The 22,024-nt window shown below is 48.8% G+C and overlaps 1 protein-coding gene across 1 annotated transcript in view; it reads left to right on the forward strand.

The window, feature by feature from the left end:
- Positions 1–16,056: 16,056 nt before the first annotated feature.
- F13A1 (coagulation factor XIII A chain) overlaps positions 16,057–22,024 on the forward strand; it is a 143,551-nt gene continuing 137,583 nt past the window's right edge. The window contains exons 1-2 of the mRNA XM_027524821.1: positions 16,057–16,289; positions 18,261–18,408. Coding sequence (XP_027380622.1) covers positions 18,279–18,408 — 130 coding nt within the window. The 5' untranslated portion in view covers positions 16,057–16,289; positions 18,261–18,278. The remainder of the gene's footprint in view (positions 16,290–18,260; positions 18,409–22,024) is intronic.

Below are 22,024 nucleotides of genomic sequence, written 5' to 3' on the forward strand. Positions count from 1 at the left end.
ATAGGGTCCTGCTCATTATCACATACACATGCAGAAATAGAAGAGAAACAACTAGGAGAGGATTCTCCAATACCTCAAAGGGTCAGAAATGCGCATGGGGACTGCACTTAGCTTCCAGGGTCCTTTAACCATCAGGGAGGTACTGGATGGAAGTCTGTCTGGACCACAGGTGGATGTACAGACACTTAAAGACTATTACTATGTTCAGTAATAAAGGGCTTCCCCTGCGTACTGTGGTATTAGTCACTCAGTCTTGCCTGGCTCTTTGTGACCCCCCGGAATGTAGCCCACCAGGTTCCTCTCTGCCCATGGTATTCTCCAGGCAAGAATACTGGAATGGACTGGCATTCCTTTCTACAGAGGATCTTCTTGGACTAGGGAGAGAACCTGGGTCTCCTGCACTGCAGGCAGATTCTTTACTTTCTGCGCTCAGGGGTAAAGGGTTCAACTGCCAAATTACTACCTAACCAGAGACTACATTCTAATTACAGAATTGGTTTAATTATGAAATTCATTGTAATATCTTATCTAATTACATGAAAAGATGGTTGTAAGATCAATAACAGGCATTAAATAGAAGTTACATTGAGGTACGGTGCAAAGGGAACTGAAAGCCCTCTAGTGTTACTCGTTATTAGCTGTGCCGCCTAGTCAGATCCCTTTAACTTTCTGAGCTTAGATTTTCTCATCTGAAAAAATGTGGGTGTGAGTCTTTGTCCTTTCTATCTTACAGAATTCTTTACAATGACAAATAATACACAGGAAAGGGTGTTCAGTACTCACAGACTTAGAGAACAAACTTACGGTTGCCAGGGGGAAGGATAAGGGGAAGGGATAGTAGGGAGTAAGGGATGGACACGTACACACTGCTGTATTTAAATATAGATAACCAACAGTGTTGGAGAAGACTCTTGAGAGTCCCTTGGACTACAAGGAGATCCAACCAGTCCATTCTGAAGGAGATCAGCCCTGGGATTTCTTTGGAAGGAATGATGCTAAAGCTGAAACTCCAGTACTTTGGCCACCTCATGCGAAGAGTTGACTCATTGGAAAGGACTCTGATGCTGGGAGGGATTGGGGGCAGGAGGAGAAGGGGACGACAGAGGATGAGATGGCTGCATGGCATCACTGACTCGATGGATGTGAGTCTCAGTGAACTCCGGGAGGTGGTGATGGACAGGGAGGCCTGGCGTGCTGCGATTCATGGGGTCGCAAGGAGTTAGACACGACTGAGCAACTGAACTGAACTGAACCGAACTGAACCAACCAGGACCTATTGTACAGCACAGGGAACGCTGATCAGTGTTATGGGGCAGCCTGGATGGGAGGGAAGTTTAGGGGATAATGGCTACATGGATATATATGGCTGAGGCCCCTTGCTGTCCACCTGAAACCATCACAACACTGTTAACTGGCTATTCTCCAATACACAATGAAGAGTTAAAAAGAAAAGGGGCTCTGTAGATGAAAAAGTGCTACTTAAATGTGATTTCATTATTCACTGGTGGAAATTCTTTGAAAGGTTAACAGCAGGGATCAAATACTGATCATCACTGAAACTGAACGTGTTCACAACACACTCCTTTCACGTGGGCACTCTCAGCGTCTTTGGTCTGTGTGATGATAAATCATAAATGTGGCACCAGATGTTCCTTGGTCCCGAGTTCTGGGAAGCAAGTCAGAAAACGTCAGGAGTGACCATGGAGAGGCACTCAGAGTGACCTGGTAAAGCTTTTGGTAGCTAATGACTGACAGTGAAAAAGGAGGAGGGTTTTAACTGTTTAGTGCTTAGTTTATTGATGCTAACCCACTGTGCGTATTTGCAAACGTCTCTATCAAGATATAAGACTTGCCAAATGAATTTTAAAATCTGTAATTAATCATTATCTAAATTTACCTCTACAAAAATTACATTTTTAAAAATTCAGTTAAGATTTGTTATTTAATGTACACCTTTTGTCTTGAAAAGTACAGTTGATATAAAACAAGCTAATTTCCTTATTTGTTTGCAAAGTACAGATGCGGGTGTATCCTACTATATTTTTACGAGTGACCTAGTTTCTAAAGAAAAAGCAAAGGAAAGGTTGAAGGAGGAACAGAGATGGCATCATGTCCACCATCACTGAAAAATTAAGAGAGCTTTCTTTCAGCTTGTAGAAAACGTATCTTATGCAGAAGCCCGATGTGTTTCATGACAGAAGGAGCTAAATTCCCAGTTGACATTTTGTATCTTCCAAGCTTTGTTTTAAGTCATACACCCTCTTCACTTAGCCATCTCCACGTGAAATTCAAATCTGCCATCTTCCTTGACTGACCCAGGTAAAGTAAGACACGCGTTTACTTTTTTCTCTCATGAAGGTGAAAGGTTTGCTATAAAGTTCCCAAATCTTGTGCCCAGTCCCCCCCTGTACTAGCAAGGTGAATGGAAAAGGCGTGGGCACACTCTGAAGCCATGGCACAGAATTTTGTGGTTATGCCACCCCTGTTTATTCATTTGTCTTATTTTCATAAAAGTGTCATTAAATATACATGCCTTCATAAACCCATGCATGGAAGAGGTTCAGTATGCAAACCGCACAGTGGACTGCTCTCTCTGCGCGGGCAAGCAGGTCAGAGGGGTGTCAACAGCCCCTTTAGAGTCAGACTCTCTCTCCAGAAAATTGTACAAATATTTAACAGTTTTATTCCATTTATGAATCCACCAGATAGCAGGTGACCTCAGAGTAAGAAACCTTGAAGAATCAGGAAGGTGCGTGTATGTCAGTCTCCCAATTTATCCCCACACTACTATTTATAAAATAGATAACTGACTGCAGAGCACAAGGACCTCTACTCAATACACTGTCATGACCTTTACTGGAAAAGAATCTCAAAAAGAGTTGTTGTTCAGTCGCTCAGTCATGTCTGACTCTTTGTGACCCCATGGACTGCAGCATGCCAGGCTTCCCTGTCCATCATCAACTCCCGGAGCTTGCTCAAACTCATGTCCATTGAGTCGGTGATTCCATCCAACCATCTCATCCTGTGTCATCCCTTTCTCCTCCCGCCTTCAATCTTTCCCAGCATCAGGGTCTTTTCTGAGTCAGTTCCTTGCCTCAGGTGCCCAAAGTATTGGAGCTTCAGCTTCAGCATCAGTCCCTCCAGTGAATATTCAGAACTGACTTCCTTTAGGATGGATGGATATATAGTCTCATGAATTCTGTTTCTAACATCCACTAAGAGGTTCTTGTTTTCAAAGAAAAATGGCTCTGATGTTTTAATAAAGTGTCTAGCTTGTGCATATTTAAACCATAGGCACTAAATATTCCTTGCTTATCCTCTATGTTTTTCCACTGAGTACCGTACCAGCTCTAAATATTTGATGAAGGCCATAAAGTGGATTAGCCTGCCACACATCAGTGACTGGTGGATTTACTCCCAGTTGGAAGCATTTCTGTCCTAGGAATTTCAAAATCAGTGACCTTTCAGAAGTCAGTTTTTTCCTCCATCTGGCTCACGATGCAGATGTGGGAAATCAGACCGATGGAGCCGTGTTTCCGCCTTTTAGGTGTCAGCGTGCTGACTCCTGTGTATGAGCTTCTTTGGCAATTTTTCATGCATGCTCTTTCCCTTCACCTGAGCAAAGATGGACCGATAGTGAAGAGGGCCCGTAAGGATGGAGCCTAAGACGTGTGACCCATTCCTCTTTTTTAGTATACGGTCTCTCTTATAGTATCTTCCTATACTCTAGCTCTTAACTATGCTAAATTAAACTATTTTTTTTTCCTAGCTAGGTAATGTTACTCTGCGTACTATGACTGGAAAAAGGAATAATGTTAAAGGAAAAAGTGTTTTAATTTTCTAAACTGTTGTCTGTTTTCTCATGTGAGGAGTTGGATCTAGACTGTCTTAACAACAGTCTGTGCAATATGCTGTATACTGGCCAGTAGTTAGAGATTGAAGGGACCAGATGCATTGCTGATAATTTCCAAGATCACATCACTGACTTATTTTTATTTTTTTAAAGATTTTTTGATGTGGATCGTATTTAAAGTCTTTATTGAATTTGTTACAATATTGCTTCTGTTTTAAGTTTTGGTTTCTTGGCTTTGAGACATGTGGGATCTTAACTCCCTGACGAAGGGATCAAACCCACACACATCACTGATTTAAATTAAAGGGGACTTGAACCAAGAAGATCATCAGCATGAAGCTTTGTTATAAATTCTGATTTTATGTCATTATTTTGAGCCTTCTATTTTTGAGTAGACGGATGGGAGGAATGACAATCAGCATATCATTTCTAGCTATTATCCTTCCGGATTTTGGTATATAACACACCAGACATTAATTTCACTTCGCCTCACTTAAAAAAATTAATTCTGTTTCTTATTCAGGTTACTCCTTGTCCTATGCTTCAAAGACTGATGACTTATCACTTTGTATACTTTAAACTTACGATTCGCCAGGCAGGAATACTGGAGTGGGTTGCCATTTCCTTCTCCAGAAACTTACATAATATTGTACATCAATTATATTTCAGCAAAGCTGGGAAGGGATGGGAAAACCTGATGGCTTGCTGTTTGGATTTGAAACTTTAGTTCTTGAAATTAAGTATCCCTATTTCCAGCCCTGACTGTGCCTGTCTTTTGTTTGTCTGGAACTCAGGATTTGGTTTCTGATGTGGTCACTCCTTCAGCCTCCACGTTTCAGGTTAATCTCAAAGATAACCTTCCCAAATGATAGCTCCTCATTCTAGGGAGACATTTCAGATGGAATCATCATACAGATGGAAATCTTGCTTTCTTCCCCTCAACTACAAACTCCTTGAAGCCTAAGATCATGTCTTGCCCCAAGAATGAAATCTACCATGAGAGTAACGTGTTAGCCACTCAGTAGCGTCTGACTCTTTGCAACCCCATGGACCCTCTGTCCATGGAATTCTCAGGCAAGAATACTGGAAGGGGTTGCCATTCCCTTCTCCAAGGGATCTTCCAGACCCAGGGATCGAACCTGGGTTTCCTTCATTGCAGGCAGATTCTATCCTACCTGAGCCACCAGGGAAGCCCAGAATCTATCATAACCAGATGCAAATAATGATTGCAATTCACCAGCACACACCTGGGGCTTCCCTGGTGGCACTAGTGGTAAAGAACTCGCGTGCCAGTGCAGGAGACACAAAAGACATGGGTTCAGTCCCTGGGCCGGGAAGATCCCCTGGAGGAGGGCACGGCAACTCACTCCAGTATTCTTGCCTGGAGGATCCCACAGGCAGAGGAAGCTGGCAGGCTACGGCTCGCAGGGTGGTGAAGAGTCAGACACGACTGAAGTGACCTGGCACACAAGGCTCAGCTGTAGGATCAACCCACAGACCTGTTATTTGACCAGAGCATGTTTTAGAGAGGGCCTCCCTGGTGGCTCAGTGGTAAAGAATCCACCTACAATGCAGGAGACGAGAGCTTTATTGCTGGCTCGGGAAGATCCCATGGAGGAGGAAAAGGCAACCCAATGCAATATTTTTGCCTGCTAAATGTCATGAGCAGAGGAGCCTGGTGGGCTAGAGTCCATGGGGTCGCAAAAGACTCGGACTCCACTTAGCAACTAAACAAAAACATGTTTTAGAGAAACCTGAGTGCCTTTAGGCAGAGCATGGATTCTCACGCTTTGAGTATGAATTCCTCCACTCCAGCAGTCTTAAATCACACCACATTTATATTACCTGCTTGTCCCTGAAGGTATCTGAGATTGAAATGGTGAAGCCTGGCATTTACCATCCAAGTATTTTATGTTAACCCTGTTCTGTTTTTGCTGTTGTTTGTTTGTTTTAAAGAGAACTCATCCTTCTATCATTTCTAACCTGAGGTTTTCTTGGTGCTGTGACCACGTCACATATTTAATATGACTTGACTTTATTCTTGGCAAATACCTGTATCGTCCTGTGGGTGTCTATCACTAAAGCCTATGAGTGTGATGACTTCCTCTGGAGAAGGAAATGGCAACCCACTCCAGTATTCTTGCCTGGGAAATCCCATGGACAGAGAAGCCTGTTGGGCTACAGTCCATGGGGTCCCAAAGAGTCCGACACGACTGGACGCAGCAGCAGCAGCAGCATGAGGACTTACTCTCTGCAACTCCAGTGAATATGCTTCTGGGTTGATTTAGTCTGACAAAGGCGAGAACAGTCTTACATAGATAGCATTAATGCTCCTGCCATCCTTCTAAGGAAAATGCCGATTTGTTTCTTGCTTTTTATTATTTCAGTGTATGTATTAGCTAGGGTTAGGTTTGGCTGCAAGTGATTAAAAAAATAATAATAACAGCACTTTAAACTGGACACTTGTTCATTTTACTCTCACTTTAAGTGTCTGAGTAGGTGCTCCAGGGCTGGAGCAGGAGCCACGGGAGCTCAGACTGTTTCTAATTTGGCAGCTTTATTCGCCACCTTGAAGGCTTCTGCTTTGTGATTCATTAGGCTGCTTTGGCTCCAGCCATCACGTTCACATTCCATCCAGCAAAAAGGAAGCTAGAGCAAGAAAGGGTACATTGCACCTTTAAGGACTCACACAAAAGTACTTCACACACATCTGCATTTACTTCTCATGGGCCAGGGTTCAGTCACCTGGACATAACCAGCTGCAAGAAAAGTTGGGAAATAGGATGCTTTAGATAAAAGTTGGAGATTTAATTACTGCAGAAGAAAGGGAAAATGGGTATTGAGGAATAGCTAGGAATCTCTATTTCAATATATATCACAGAATCATTACGTCTATACCTTACCTTTTCATCTTATGGAACAAACGCAAAAATAGTTTTTCCCTGAAAAAAAACCTATGTCCAAACATACTCAACACGTCTGAAGTCAAAGCTGAAAAGCCCTAGTTTCCAGATGTATTATTTATTTTGAAAATATCTATGTTCATAGTGAAGAATAAAGCTTTGCTATGGATTTTCTAAATGCTAAAGTACTTTATGGTGAGTGCCTAGGGCCATTTTTCTTTACTGGATTAATCTAATATCTGACGGATTTACCTGTTGAATTTTTCCATGAAACTGAGTCTAAGTGCTGCAAATAAGCAGGGAGCAAAAGGCAATGGGATAAAGAACAATGATGGAGCTGCCTGCAGAAGCAGGCCGGTGGCTAATGTGTAATGCTGTTGTTGTTGCTGAGTTCCTAAGTCGTGTTTGACTCTGAGACCCTATCGACTGTAGCCTGCCAGGCTCCTCTGTCCTCCATTATCTCCCAGAGTTAAGATGCTGTGTACCATCATCAAAGAGCTAGTCAAGAAACCTGAAGGAAGGGCGTTTCTGCTGCAAGATATAAAGTGACAGCCTAACTCTGAGGCCAAAGCATCTGCCCACGGATGGTGAGAGCAGAGGGAACTCCCAGAAAGCCCCAGTGTGGTGTCGGCGGGGCACTGCCGTGGTTGCCGGGAAAGCAGGTGACCTCGTGGTTGTCTGGGGCCTGCAGAACTGTAGGATGTTGGCTTGGGCAGCAGAGGACCTGCCTGTGGGACTGTCATTTCCTCCCATCAGCAGAGGCATGGGCCTGTGGCCACAACCACCCTACAGGAATCCGTGGACTCCCCTCTGTCTGGAGGCCCAGGAGCTTCTGCAGAGAGAACCTGAATGTCTTTTCCCACGAGATCAAGGAGAGAACCGTGACCTTTAGTCCCTGATGCCACCCCAGCAGCCCAGTCATCTCTGCAGAGACAAGCCACATGAGTGCGTGCGCTAAGTCGCTACAGTTGTGTCCAACTCTCTTTGCAACCCCATGGACTGTCGCCCGCCAGGCTCCCTTGTCCATGGGATTTCCCAGGCAAGAATACTGGAGTGGTTTGCCATTTCCTTCTCCAGTGGATTTTCCCGTCCCAGGGATCAAACCCGCATCTATCACGCTCCTGCATTAGCAGGCGGGTTCTTTACCACTAGCATCACCTGGGAAGCCCATAGCTTTCACTCTATGAGCAGCAATGCAGCCCAAGAATTGGGCTTTACTTGGGGGCAATCAGCCTTGGGGATTATAGCAAGAACAGAACATAGAGAAGGCTCCTGAGTACTCAGAACAAAAGAAAGGGGCTCCCAAAAGTCACCACCCAAGTGGATTGAGGACAGAAGCCCATATTCATAAAATAGGAACGGGGGGGAAAAAATGAAGGGGTGGATGACATCAGGACCATCCACAAAGCCCTAGAGTCTAAAACAGAAACGAGAGACTGAATATGTGAACGGGCAATGGCCAGACCACACATAAAAATAGAGCTCTGAGCCACGACCAGCAGCAAATGGCCCAGGAAACCAGCCCCTTATCTGCAGGGACCTGCCCAGGAAGGCAGTGGCTGGAAGTCAGACCTGCAGGAAGTCTGATGGTCATCTTGAGGAGCAATCCAGGAAGTCAAACAAGGGCTTCTGCGACTATCAGCCCCAAGTGGTCAGGACTTAATTAGAGGCAGCTTCTCTAATTTTTAATAATGTTTCTTTGTCAAAGATACTCAAGTACTTTATTCGATTGCATCGGGTCTTAGCTGCCGCATGTAGGCACATGGCCTCAGTAGTTGGGCACATGGACTCTTCCGTCGTGGTATGTGGGGTCTAGAACTCAGGCTTCGTTGCTCTGCAGCATGTGGGATCTTAGTTCCCTTAGTTCTAATACAGGGAACGTGCGTCCCCTGTATTAGAAGGCAGATTCTTAACCACTGGACTACCAGGGAAGTCTTAGCATCACTAATTTTTGTCCCCACTTCCAGCTTAGGGGGCTTCCCTGGTGGCTCATTGGTAAAGAATCCACCTGCCAATGAAGGAGACTTGGGTCTGATTCCTGGGTTGGGAAGATTCCTCTTGAGGAGGAAATGGCAACCCAGTCTAGTATTCTTGCCTGAAAAATCCAATGGACAGAGGAGACTGAGGGGCTACAGTCCATGGGGTTGTGAAGAGCCAAACATGACTGAACGCCCTCTAACACTCACCAGCTTAGGAATAAACTCAGAGAAATAGATATGCATCCCTCGCAAGTCACCTAGGATGCCACGCTTCTAACTGGCCACCTGCAGCTCCCTCATGCCCATAGCCCCCAGCAGGGCTCACCTGAGGCCTCCACTCCACAGCTGTCTCACTCCTCCGCCTGCCTCTGAGGCTCTGGAAAAGCCCAAGTGATGGGGGCTGACTCCCTTGCCATAGCAAGCTCAAAACAAATGACCCACTCTGCTCTCATTTGGTTGGTCTTCATTTATTTCTGCAGAAACTGTGAACCCTGCAAAAGTAACCTCATCAGCTCTCTGTGCAAGCTTCCCATTAAATCAGCACCTTTATTATCACTAATTATCACCTTTATCCTCCTCTTCTGGAAAGCCTTTCCCTCTCTTCTCCATCCATCCATATTATGCCCTTTCTCAAAACCCTGCCACCTCTAAGACTAGAGGCCCCTTGTCTGACACCTTTGCTGCTGCTGCTGCTAAGTCGCTTCAGTCGCGTCCAACTCTGTGTGACCCCATAGACGGAAGTCCACCAGGCTCTCCCATCCCTGGGATTCTCCAGGCAAGAACACTGGAGTGGGTTGCCATTTCCTTCTCCAATGCAGGAAAGTGAAAATGAAGTCGCTCAGTCGTGTCCGACTCTGTTCGACCCCATGGACCGCAGCCCACCAGGCCTCTCCATCCATGGGTTTTCCCAGACAAGAGTACTGGAGTGGGGTGCCATTGCCTTCTCCATCTGACACCTTTAGGCCACCGTATTCTCTTACCTCCGAGAGGCGCTTGGCGTCCTGTCTCTAGAGTGCCTTTGGGGACTTGGATTGTTCAAGTCTGTATAATTGGTTGTTCATGTTCTCTAATCCGAACATGTTTGGATGTCTTCCCCCAGAACCCTGCACGTTCATTGAATGGTCTCTTAGAGCAGCGCCTCTCTAACAGGGTCTGCAGACCACACCGGCAGCTTGGAGAAATGCAAACCGGTCTGGGCCTCTCTCGTGCACACGGCAGTCCGGGAGGTGCTGCTCTCCAGCTTCTGGCGCTGCTCGCAGGTCACAGCAAGTGTTCAGTGAATATGTGCAGAACCGAACTGACCGCTTCCTTCTGAATGAAACAAAGCTTCAAATAGAAGCTCTGCCTTTCGTCTTCAAGGACGGAACAAATGCAGTTGAAACACAGCTCCTTGTCCTGAAAACACACCTTTGTGGGCAGTCCCTCCACAGGCATCCCACCTTCACACACTTGAGAGTCTTCACACAGCAGAGGTTTTCATGATCTGTGATAAACGAGTTAAATACCAGCAAATTCATACTTAGTGGTGCTGAGGCTTCCCACTGGAGGGGAGGTGCTTTCAGAGAAAGCAGGCTAATGACCTTGGAGAGGACTGGTCCTCACCAGAGGCTGGATCAAAAGACTCAAGGGGATGAAGTCCCAGTGCCTTCAAGCTGTCACTGCCTGAGAAGGGGGCATCTCCAGACACCTAAGGTCCACTCACCCCAGGGAGCAGTCAGGAAATGGGGGAGTGCTGTCAGCAAGGCAAAACTGCCCCAAATGAGGTCTTTCTCCCCAAAATACCCACTTCTGCCAAATCTGGACTCTGTACACAGTTGAAACCAACTGGAGACGTCAAGGACGTGAAGTTCTCTTTCAGGAGGACCTTGCCTGCAGGCTGCACAGGGTCTGCAGCTACAATCACCATCAGGAGAGAACCAGCTGCAGAGGCAGGTCCCCATGTGCCTCGGAGCTTCACCGAAAGGAAGGCAGGCCAGACGACCAGGGCTTTTCCGCCTTACCTTTCAGAAAGCGTATGAAGCGGGTAAGAAAAGGGACGTCTGAAATTAGAGAAAGAGACGGTAGTGCTAGCCAGTGTGTAGACCCTTAGCAACCGGCGACTCTTCAAAGCCTCTCCTTTTTACATCAAGTGCGTGCATGCGAGTGATCAGTTGCTCAATGCGACTCTTTGGGACCCCATAGACTGTAGCCCACCAGGCTCCTCTCTCCGTGGGATTTTCCAGGCAGGAATACTGGAGTGGGTTGCCATTCCCTACTCCAGGGGATCTTCCCAGCCCAGAAATTGAACCTGAGTCTCCCGCACTGGCAGGTAGATTCTTTACCACGGTGCCATCTAGGAAGCCCCTTTTTCATGATGGTGTGTTTTAAATTGCCCATGGGGAGCTTTGGTGGCACGGGACGGGGGCAGGGAACAGCAGAAGGGATTCAGGGCCAGATTGTAAGAGCTGTTGGCTGGTTGCTTGAAAGGATCCAGAGACAATCAGAGCTGCCGCTGAGTGAGCCGAAGGCATCCGTCAGGTCAACAGACTTCAGGTCACCTGCCCACAGAAGCACGTGTCATTCCCAGGCCTCAGTTTATTTATTATTGACTTTGTTTGTTTGTTTTCAGCCACATGCCATTCAGCTTGCCGGGACCTTAGTTCCCTGGAGCAGGGATTACACCTGTGCCCCCAGCATTGGGAGCCCAGAGTGTTAACCAGGGAAGTCCCAAGCAAACTGCATTTTAAACAGGCCTGGCCTCTGTTGCACAGATTTCCTGCTCATCTTAAGAATCACATTGAAATCAGAGACTAGAGTCTGAGGTCTGTTATTGGCAGCACTTTCTATGTTATGATATTGGTGTGGAAAACTGAGGAAAAAAAGCAAATATATTTGAAAAAAGCAAATATATTAATCGCCCAATAATTTCTTCTCCCCTCCAAAGGGAAAACATTAAAATTCCGCACACAGATGTGAGGTGGCCTTCAGATGAGATGGCTAGTAAATACATCAGAACCGCCTTAAAATGTGAGTCTTATCAAGAAACCATCTCAGCAATTAGACAAGACAGTGCAGAATAAAGAACTAAAAGCCAATTACAGGTCCCCTGGGCCCCAGAGAGGGTTCATAAAAATTTAATGCAGGGTAAAATAGAGAGCATCTAAATTGCAGCTGGTCAACACGGGCCGTGCACTTTGATCGCCAAGACCCAGGGGCGAAGAACATTTTCTGTTAGCATTTGTTAGGCTGGAACGTTCTTCTGTCATGCTTCTTGCCTGTGCTGAAAGGCATTTTTCAGTTAGAAAAGAAGAGATGGGAAGAGAGATTGGAGGCAAGGTGGTAGTTGGCCCAGGGTGCTCAGCATAACAGGCTGTTCTAATCTACTCTGTGTGCCTAAGGGTCCAGAAGATGAGCAGAAATGAGCCAGATTCCATGAGGCTGACCCACGGGAAAGAGCTCTCGGGGGAGGGAGTGTCCGAGTAGAAGGGTCCAGGACTCAGGGTAAATGCTGCTCTTAAACTGGTGAGTTTAGGGGCTGAGCATGAGCCTTGACTTCTCTCATAGCTCAGTTGGTAAAGAATCTGCCTGCAGTGCAGGAGACTGGGGTTCGTCCTCTGGGTTGGGAAGATCCCCTGGAGAAAGGAAAGGCAACCCACTCCAGTATTCTGGCCTGGAGAATTCCATGGACTATATAGTCCACGGGGTCACAAAGAGTCAGACATGACTGAGTGACTTCCCCCTTTTCACTTCAGAAGCCCTTGAGGGAAATGGCAGTCCCGCTCCGGCTCCCCTCAGAATTCCTAGTGGCTTTGAGCAAACCCCTGGCCCATACAGACACCCAATAAAAACTAGTTTATTGGCTGACAAGGGTGGGTTGAGGCCCCCCACCCCAGGGACAGCCTCCCCCAGGTGCGGGCTGGGCAACTCACCGCGTGTCTCTTACTCGCTGCCCTGAAGCCTGGGCAGGCAACTGTCACCACTCAGAGGACTTGGACTCGGGCGGCGGTGTCTTCCAGGAGCAGGACAGGACCCACGCTCGAGGGAACTTAGAACAGGTGAGGTTGGGGCTTCGCTGCTGGCTCAGGGGTAAAGAATCCACTTGCCAATGCAGGAGATGCAGGCTTGATCCCTCGTCCAGGAAGACCCCACATACTGCAGAGCAGCTAAGCCCAGGCCCCACAACTACTGAGCCTGAGCTCTAGAGCCTGGGAGCCACGACTCCAGGACTGTAAAATACATCACGGCTGTTAGAGTCTAACGGTTAGAGGCCTTCTTTTCAGAGTGATTCTAGATTATTACTAACATTGTACACAGAGTACAGGAGGTAGGGTGGACCACTCAAGACCTCTAATGTTCTAAGTAAGTCACAATATTTGAATTTATTGACAGTGAATCATATATATATATATATATTTGTGTGTGTGTGTATATGTGTGTATATATATATATGTATATACACACATACATAAATACATACATATAAAGTGTTTTTATTTAGGTTAAAATGAGTTTGGGAACTATTTCTGGCGGATCATGCTATGGGTCCATATGGTACAGCTACTGTTTCAGACGCTACTTTCACAACTTCTAGTTGCCATCGTGATAGGAAAGCCGCCCCGAGAAGACACGCGTTCACAGGGAGGACTCTGGCGCAGTTACCTGCAAACCTCACTGCAGAAATCGCAGTGAGCATCGAGGAAAGGAGAGCGCGCTCCATTCTCGGGTGGCATCTTAGTGCCCACACGTTCGGTGGCACGCTGGCCTCCAGCTCACTTCAGAGCTTCATTGAGCTGGTCCAGAAACTCTGCTGCAGCGTGGACCTGCACGACGTCACGTCCGTCTCCACTTCCGGCCGGACCTCGTCGGAAGCTCTTCTTCCAGTCTTCGCGGTTACTTGTCTCTACGTTGCTCCCTTCAGAATCACCCTCAGGCTTGGTTCTGGTGCTTTGCTTCATCCCCAAGCAGATGTTGGCGTGTGCCCTCGTCGACATCCACATCAGGAAGCGGTGGGCCCCTTGGGCAAGTGACTGCCGTGAACCGGGACACACAGGCTGGCATCCTCAGGCCTCATCAGAGGAGTCCAGTGAGGTGCCCAGGGAGGTGGGCCCTTCGACCTACCTGCTGGATGCAGGCTTCCAAAGAGAGCGGGCATTCATAGTGCATTCATTGTCTCACTTCATCTCAGATCCTTCTCTGACCCACTCCCCTGACAGCTTCCTTGTGTTGGCGGGGTTTTCATTTGCTTCGTTTAGAAAGACACCCATATGATAGTTGGGGAGTTTGGGATGGACAGGTACACACTGCTGTATTTAAAATGGATAAGCAGCCTCATGAACAGCATAGGGAACTCTGCTCAGTGTCATGTGGCAGCCTGAATTGGGGGTGGGGGGTGAAGAAATACATGTATATATATATGTATAGCTGAGTCTCTTTGCTGTCCACCTGAAACTATCCCAACATTGTTTATCAGACATAACAATAGCTGCAATACAAAATAAAAAACAATAAAATACCCCAATACAAAATAATTTTTAAAAAAAGATAGACACCCATATATATATATATGTTCACATACACAATTCAGTTTAGTCACTCAGTTGTGTCCAACTCTTTGTGACCCCATGGACTACAGCACGCCAGGCCTCCCTGTCCATCACCTACTCCCCGAGTTTACTCAAATTCATGTCCATTGAGTAGATGATGCCATCCAACCATCTCATCCTCTGTCGTCCCCTTCTCCTCCAGCCTTCAATCTTTCCCAGCATCAAGGTCTTTTCCAATGAGTCAGTTCTTCGAATCAGGTGGCCAAAGTATTGGAGTTTCAGCTTTAACATCAGTCCTTCCAATGAATATTCAGGACTGAACTGATTTCCTTTAGGATGGAGTGGGTGGATCTCCTTGCAGTCCAAGGGACTCTCAAGAGTCTTGCAACCCGTCAATCACAAATCGAATCTCCCATTGACTAGAGTGAACTGCAAATATAACTCCTAAAGACTGATTGGACTGAAAACTACAAGTGCAGCTGATGACCTCCTCACCTATACACACACACACACACACACACACACCCCCCCCAAAATATCTTCAATTCAGTTCAGTTCAGTTGCTCAGGCGTGTCCACCTCTTTGAGACCCTATGGACTGCAGCACGCCAGGCTTCCCTATCCATCACCAACTCCTGGAGTTTACTCAAACTAATGTCCATTGAGTCGATGATGCCATCCAACCATCTCATCCTCTGTCGTCCCCTTCTCCTGCCTTCAATCTTTCCCAGTATCAGGGTCTTTCCCAATGAATCAGTTCTTCTCATCAGGTGGCCAAAGTATTGGATTTCAGCTTCAACATCAGTCCTTCCAATGAATATTCAGGACTGATATCTTAATTATTGGCAAGTTAAATATTCACTTCCCTGCTAATGAGGTAAAGATGACATCAATTTTTAGGAAAAGCTAAAATATTCATGAGTTGAAGTTGTTCAGTTCACACCTGCCATTATTGGCAATAGTTAGCACACTCCAGTACTCTTGCCTGGAAATTCCCATGCACGGAGGAGCCTGGTGGGCTGCAGTCCATGGGGTCACAAAGGACACTTAACTGAGTGACTTCACTTTCACTTTTCACTTTCATGCATTGGAGAAGAAAATGGCAACCCACTCCAGTGTTCTTGCCTGGAGAATCCCAGGGACGGGGGAGCCTGGTGGGCTGCCGTCTATGGGGTCGCACAGAGTTGGACACAACTGAAGCGATTTAGCAGCAGCAGCAAGACATGAAGACTCCGGGGGAAATACATGGAAACTTTTAGAGGGAAATGTTTCTTTTCTTTTTTCTCCCATCATTTCAAAAGAAACCAAAATAGTTTTCAGGGAAAAAAAAAGAAAGCACGAAACAAACCAACAAGTGTTATTTTCTCATCTTTGTGGCACTCCTCAGGGTGTTCTCACCTTCCTTCTGGCTGGCAGCTCCCCCCCCTCACCCCCCCACCCCCCGCCCCCGCAGGAAAGCTTGATGTTGGGTGGTGGGTGGTGGGTGGTGGGTGGTGGGTGGTGGGTGGTGGGTGGCGGGTGGTGGGCCGGGGGCTCCAATGTTTGTTCCTTCAGTTTTACACATGCTGCGTGGCCACTGCTGTCTGTGACCAGACCCCTCCTCCTGGCCAGCCAAGCTTGAAATTCTGGAGGGCAAAACTGTCCCCTTGAGTGGGGAGACCCTTCGCCCCAACCCTCTGACCTAAGGGCCGGGGTGCCGTCTGCCCAGCCCTGAGGGCCCTCCGCTCCCAGTGGCCGGGGAGGGGGCGGCAGATTGTAGGTGGGGGAGGTGAGAAGCAGGACCGGGGAGAAGGGGCGCAGGGAGGCAATGCCGGAGTGACGGCAGGACGGCGGGGTAAACAGAGTCTCAGAGAGCGCCGCTGGCTCCAGCTGTCAGGCAGTGGGAGGAGAAATCGCTGTGGGACGGGAGGGGGGCGCGCTCTTAGGAAGTTATTTAAGAACCAACTTTCTTGTCGGTCCTGTGTCCTTTTGAGGAAGTACCCCAGAGACGCCCAGAGCCGGCCCGCGCTGGGGCACCTCGGGAGGGAGCGCAGGTAAGCCGCCCGCCGCCCCTCCGGCCGGCATCCCGCAGCCCTGCACGCGGGGGTCCCGGGCCGCCGCCTCCTCGGTCCGCCCCCGCCCCTGGGTCTCCCCAACGATGCTCGATGCTCGGGTGGTGCTCAGAGAGCAGGGGGCCGGGACGGAGGCAGCCCGGCTGCTCCACTTGGTTCTTCGCCCCTAACTCTGCATCCACTCAGCCCCGCCGGCTTCTAAACTAGGGCCTCTCTCAGGTAGCCGTCCTGGGAAGCTTTCCTAAAGGCGCTGCTGGCTGAAAACGGCCTCTGGGGTCTCCCCCTCAACAGACAGGGGAGCAGACTAAGGAAAGGGGATGCAAATGGCTGGGAGGCGGAGGGGTCGGGGAGGGTGGAGGAGGGCCAGGTAAGAACAGCTTCCTGCTGCAACTTGGGTCCATGGCTTAGCTCTCATCCTGTCTCCGGGCGGCAGGCAGAGCCGAACTTGAGCACCTCCCCCGCCCCCCGGACCTGGCAAGGAGGCGGGGCCTGTGCCCACCTGCACCCACCCAGCCCGGCCTGCACCGGCGTCTCTCACCTGGCAGCTACTTGGGGGTCCCCAGCCTCTGGTCCTCTCTCCCCAGGAGCTACTGCTCAACACCCCTCTCCTGGAGCCCCACCCCACCCCCGCACGCACCGGCCCTCAGCCACCTTGCAGCCCCCTCGGCTGCTCCCCACCAGAGGATGCCTCTGTCCTGCCTGCGTCTGTTAGTTCTTCTCTCTCCTCTCCCCCACCGCGTAACCCACAAGACACTGTAAATAGGACTGCAGGTATTTACGGGCCCCAGCTCAGACTTGGCACTTCCAAACACTGCTGTCTCCTTCCAAACTCCAGCGCCCCGGGAAGGGGCTTGGGGCCTCCAGCGCGCAGTCTTTGCTCAGCCAGCCCCTGGACAGCTTATCCCCGACCCCGGTCCTCCCCTCCCCTCCCACCTTCTCACACCCTTCCCTGGAGCCTCCATAAGGCTGCTCTTCATCTTCAGAGGGTGTGCCTGGCTTTTGGAAACAGCCAGAGAACCCAGAGTCCTGACTGGGTAACCCAAAAGCTGGAGACAAGGTCTCCCTTCATTTGGCCCCTCGGTCAACAAGTGCCGGCTGGACCCCGACGGGGAGGTGTGGTGTTTAAACCGGGCGTTTGTCCCTACGGACTCGGAAGGAAGGGGAAGCAGGCTTGGGGCAAGGGCAGTGTTAGCCCCGTGGAGGGAGTCCTTTTAGCGAACAGGCTATTTATAGCGCTCTCTAATATCGCAGGCCCCTCCCCGTTACCTTCCCAAACTCTCCTCTCCCTCGTCCTGCTCCCTGGGGTCCCGGCTCCAAAGCAGTGGCCACCACGTTCTCACACCCTCCCGGCTTCACTGCTGTACCATGTCGGTCTCGAATGTAAACATCCCTAGGCTCCAACTTTGAGGGCAAGCATCTTTCTGTATGGTTCTCTGCGCATCCCAACTGGCCAAACCACAGCCTGGCACAGAGGGGACTCTCGATAAATACTGGCTGCATTAACTTGCAGGCATGAATGTTTGAAAGAATGCCACTTATTTGGACGTGAGTGTATGAGTTTATTCTTCCAGTGAGGACACCTCACCAGTCTATAGAAAATGGGCAGAGACACCTGCATAAACGTTTCTTCCAAGAGATACCCTTTGGGGGAATGAGAAAAAGACCGTGCTCTCCAAAATCTTTTACAGCTTTCATTTCTCCAAATAAGCCCTCTTTCTTCTGCTTTCCCTGTGTTTTCACAAACACGAAATCCACCCCGAGATCCCTGGGGAGCTGTTCTCTGTCGTTAGACCTATCCTTCCTGCCACATCTCAGGGTTTATTTATGCGAAACTCAAAATGGGTTGCTCAAGAGCCGTCACGGACAGATACGTCTGTTTCTCCACTTCTGAATCCTTGTCGCAAAAGTAACTGGCTTCACGTTCCTGTCTGTGTCTCCTTTTCTCTCCCCAAGGAACCTGTGAGGCTGAGAATGTCGGAGTCCTCCGGGACCGCTTTCGGAGGCAGGAGAGCCATCCCCCCCAACACCTCCAATGCAGCAGAGAACGACCCCCCCACCGTGGAGCTGCAGGGCCTGGTGCCCCGGGGCTTCAACCCACAAGGTACGGGCACCTGCCTTGGCCCCCAGGGTGCTGGGTCAGCCCCCTCTGTCTCCACTGAGCTCCCACCAAAGCGGCCCCCTGCCAGTCTCTGGTTTAAGGAAGGGCCTCCAAAACCCTCTCTTGAGTGGTAGAAGCACCAAAGATCAGGATTTGTGTCCCACTTCTGCTACTTCATCGCTTTGTAATGTCAAGAGCTTCCCTGGTGGCTCAGTGGTAATGAATCACCCTGCCAATGCAAGGGAGGAGGGTCTGATCCCTGGGTCGGGAAGATCCCCTGGGGAAGGAAATGGCAACCCACTCCACTGTTCTTGCCTGGAGAATCCCATGGACAGAGGAGCCTGGTGGGCTGCAGTCCATGGGGTCACAAAAGAGTCAGACACGACGGAGTGACTAGACCACCAGAGCTGCAATGCCAAGGAGGCCAGCTCTGCAAAGCAGGCCACTGGTGAGGCCTCTTGCTGCCCTACTGGTCTGTTTCCAAGAATGTTCTCTTGCTGGAAGTTTCCACTTCCAAAACCCCGTGGCCATTTCGATTGTCTGGTTCCTGCCTCCTTCCTACCCTGGGCTGCATGTCCACCTCTCTGCGTCTCACTGGAGAGAGAGGCTGGGGTCTGCCGTAACAGGGATGGGAGCCCCTGGCGCAGGTGACTGCGCCCCTTACTCTCACCTCTGCCCGTCCGGAGGGACCTGCTCTGGGAGCAGCAGGCCGCTCTGACCCTCTCCCAGCCCTGGCCGCTGTCATGGGGCCCAGATGCCAGCGGTGGCTTGGTGACACAGACACCGTTCCCTCGGGAACAGCAGGGACACTCAGACTCACGTCCCTGAGCAGAAACCCACAGGGAACATGCAGGGACCCAAACCCGTTTTGCTCCTGAAGGGGCTCTGTGTTGGTTTCCCCGGGGAGTGAACACCCCCTTCTAGGGGAGGTGTCCACGATCACCCTGTGGGGTGTGGTTAACCTGCTCGGCCCGAAAGAGACCAGAGGTTGAAAGAGAAGGGCAAGGACAATGCTGGTTATGAACAAACCCAGCAAGTTGGAGAATAGCTGGGCATGATGGCAGGTTTGATTGTGTTAGTATCATGTCCAGATGACGTGGTATCTAATTGTGAAGACGGAGAGAAACCCCAGGACCACCCGTGGGGCTCCATCCAGACTGGGAGCTTGGGTTCACAGAACTGAAGGGCATCTTCCGCTGAGTCCAGGGGCCGAGACAGGGTGTTAACCTGGAGTGCTGAGCCCTGTCTCCCTTCCAGGTGCCGCACACTCCAAAATGCCACCGTTAGAGCCACAGAACTGATTTGAAAGGACTTGCTAATCAGCTCATCGAAATCGCAGTGTTATAGGTTGGGAGACTGAGACCAAAGCAAGCACTTGTCACATCCTCACTGCTTAGTCTAGGAGCCTGCCTTCCTTCTTTCCTTCCTTTCTCTTTCCTTCCTTCTTTCTTCTTTTTAAATGCAGATAAAATTGGAAAGCGTGCAGATGTTAAATTACCAACCAAGTTATCTTGGTGTAACCAAAGAAGTTATCTTGTTTCAGTTTTCTAGCAAAATTCCCTTCCTGCAGAGAACACTCTGGGACCCAGGAGAGGGGGCAAGGTGTGGAAGAAGTGGGCTGGGGGAGCAGAAAGTGAAAGGGGTACAGAAGAAGTGCGAGATGCCACGGAGGCAGTGAGGTGTCACAAAGTGTCCCCTGGTCCAGGACTCAGAAGACCCAGGGTCCTGTCTAACATCTTCCACTTGCTCACTTTTGGGCCATGGGACATGTCATGAAAACGACCAGAACCTCAGTTTTCCCATCAGCAAAATGGAGCAATATCCACTTCACAGTTGTCATGAGGCTCAATGACCAGTGGCTGTGCGAGTCTTGATTAATTCGTGCTCACTGATTCAGAAGATGTAGATTATCACACTTCTGCAAAGTCTGGGACCCACACATGGGAGCCTTGATCTAAGGGTAATATGTGTAGCCTGCAACCCTCAGATATAAAAAATGCAACAAAATGTTGCCAATAAGAAAATTGCCAGAGAAGTTGAGTGGGTAGTTCAATTTTTTAAAAATCTAGAAATACTAATTTTTTGGTTGCTTATTTTTGGAGGCAGGGGTGGGGAGTTGTTTTGAACTGACTTATTTGGAAAGATCAGTCATTATTTGCTTGGCAGTCAGATGTGTCCACAGCCCGGGTGACATTCTGGGATACTTATGACAGGCCCTGGTATGGGGGTGTGTGTCCAGTGAACAGTCAGTCCCTTGAGAACTGAATGACTCATCAGTCCCAGAGTCATTGTAACCTTCTTATTAATAACAGGTTTCTGATTTCATAAACATGTATCCATTTAGTAGCTCTACAGATGAGCTAAGTGCTGCATGCACTGAGGAGGGACCTATGAGCCCAGGAGGCATAGAAGTAAGTCCCAGATGAGTCGAACAGAAAAAACAATATGTATGTGTGTGTATATATATATATCGTCTGATCAAGGAGGGCCAGTTCCCAATATCCTTCATATTTCAAAAGTCTGTTTAATTGTACTAAAAGTGGGTTTTCTGGGACTAAATATGTCTACTTTTCCCCAAGTCCCTGCTAAGACCTGGTCACGTGGGTTTAAGTGCCAGCTTCTTGTAGGTTTCTCGGCCACCGGTGGAGGACTTGTGTCTTCTCGATCCCATCTGAGAATGACTGCTTCCAGGACTGTTGTTCTTCAGGCGCTCAGTCGTGTTCGACTCTTTGTGACCCCATGGACTGCAGCATGCCCGGCCTCTCTGTCCTTCGCTATCTCCCGGAGTTTGCTCAAACTCATGTCCATTGAATCAGTGATGCCATCCAACCGTCTCATCCTCTGCTGACCCCTTCTCCTGCCCTCAATCTTTCCCAGCATCAGGGTCTGCTTCCAGGATAACAAAGTCCTAAGCCTCACTCTCTTCCTTGGCTTCATGAAGTTTTCCAAAGTGTCCCTTTAGCAAACTGCTCTTGTGAGATGGACTGAGTTTTTCCCTTTGCATAGTCTTGTGGCAGTGGATGTAGACAATATATACTGAGTGTATGTAATACCTTTAATAGGGATTCCCAGGTAGCTCAGCAGTAAAGAATCCATCTACCAATGCGGAAGATGTGAGTTCAGTCTTTGGGTCTGAAAGATCCCCTGGAGAAGGAAATGACAACCCACTCCAGTATTCTTGCCTGGGAAATCCCCTGAAAAGAGGAGCCTGGTGGGCTACAGTCCATGGGGCTGCAAAAACAGTCAGGCATGACCAAGCCACTAAACAACAACACTTTTAATCCAGGGCTTCAGTGCATATTTGGTTAAGAATTATTTTTGCCTGTATTTCAAAACAAACATAAGGTTCCTCCCATATGGCGGCATGCGCTGTAAGAAACACTGAGATGTTTGAGCTGACAGTGGAGCCCAGGCCGTGGTGGTGTTTGATGTTCTCTGGTGTTTTTAGGGATCCTTCATGGCTCCCCTTTGAACTCAATTGTAGCTGAGAGAAATATCTGAAAATCCGCTCAGCTTGTTTGGATTTGCATCTATTTCTAATAGGCTGTGCTGCGTGCTCATTTGGTGTTTTTGAAAATCGCTCCACAGCTTTCCCGGTCTCAAAGGTTATTTCAGCAGG

This window comes from Bos indicus x Bos taurus, chromosome 23 (assembly GCF_003369695.1).
Source record: "Bos indicus x Bos taurus breed Angus x Brahman F1 hybrid chromosome 23, Bos_hybrid_MaternalHap_v2.0, whole genome shotgun sequence".
Classification (NCBI taxonomy): domain Eukaryota; kingdom Metazoa; phylum Chordata; class Mammalia; order Artiodactyla; family Bovidae; genus Bos; species Bos indicus x Bos taurus.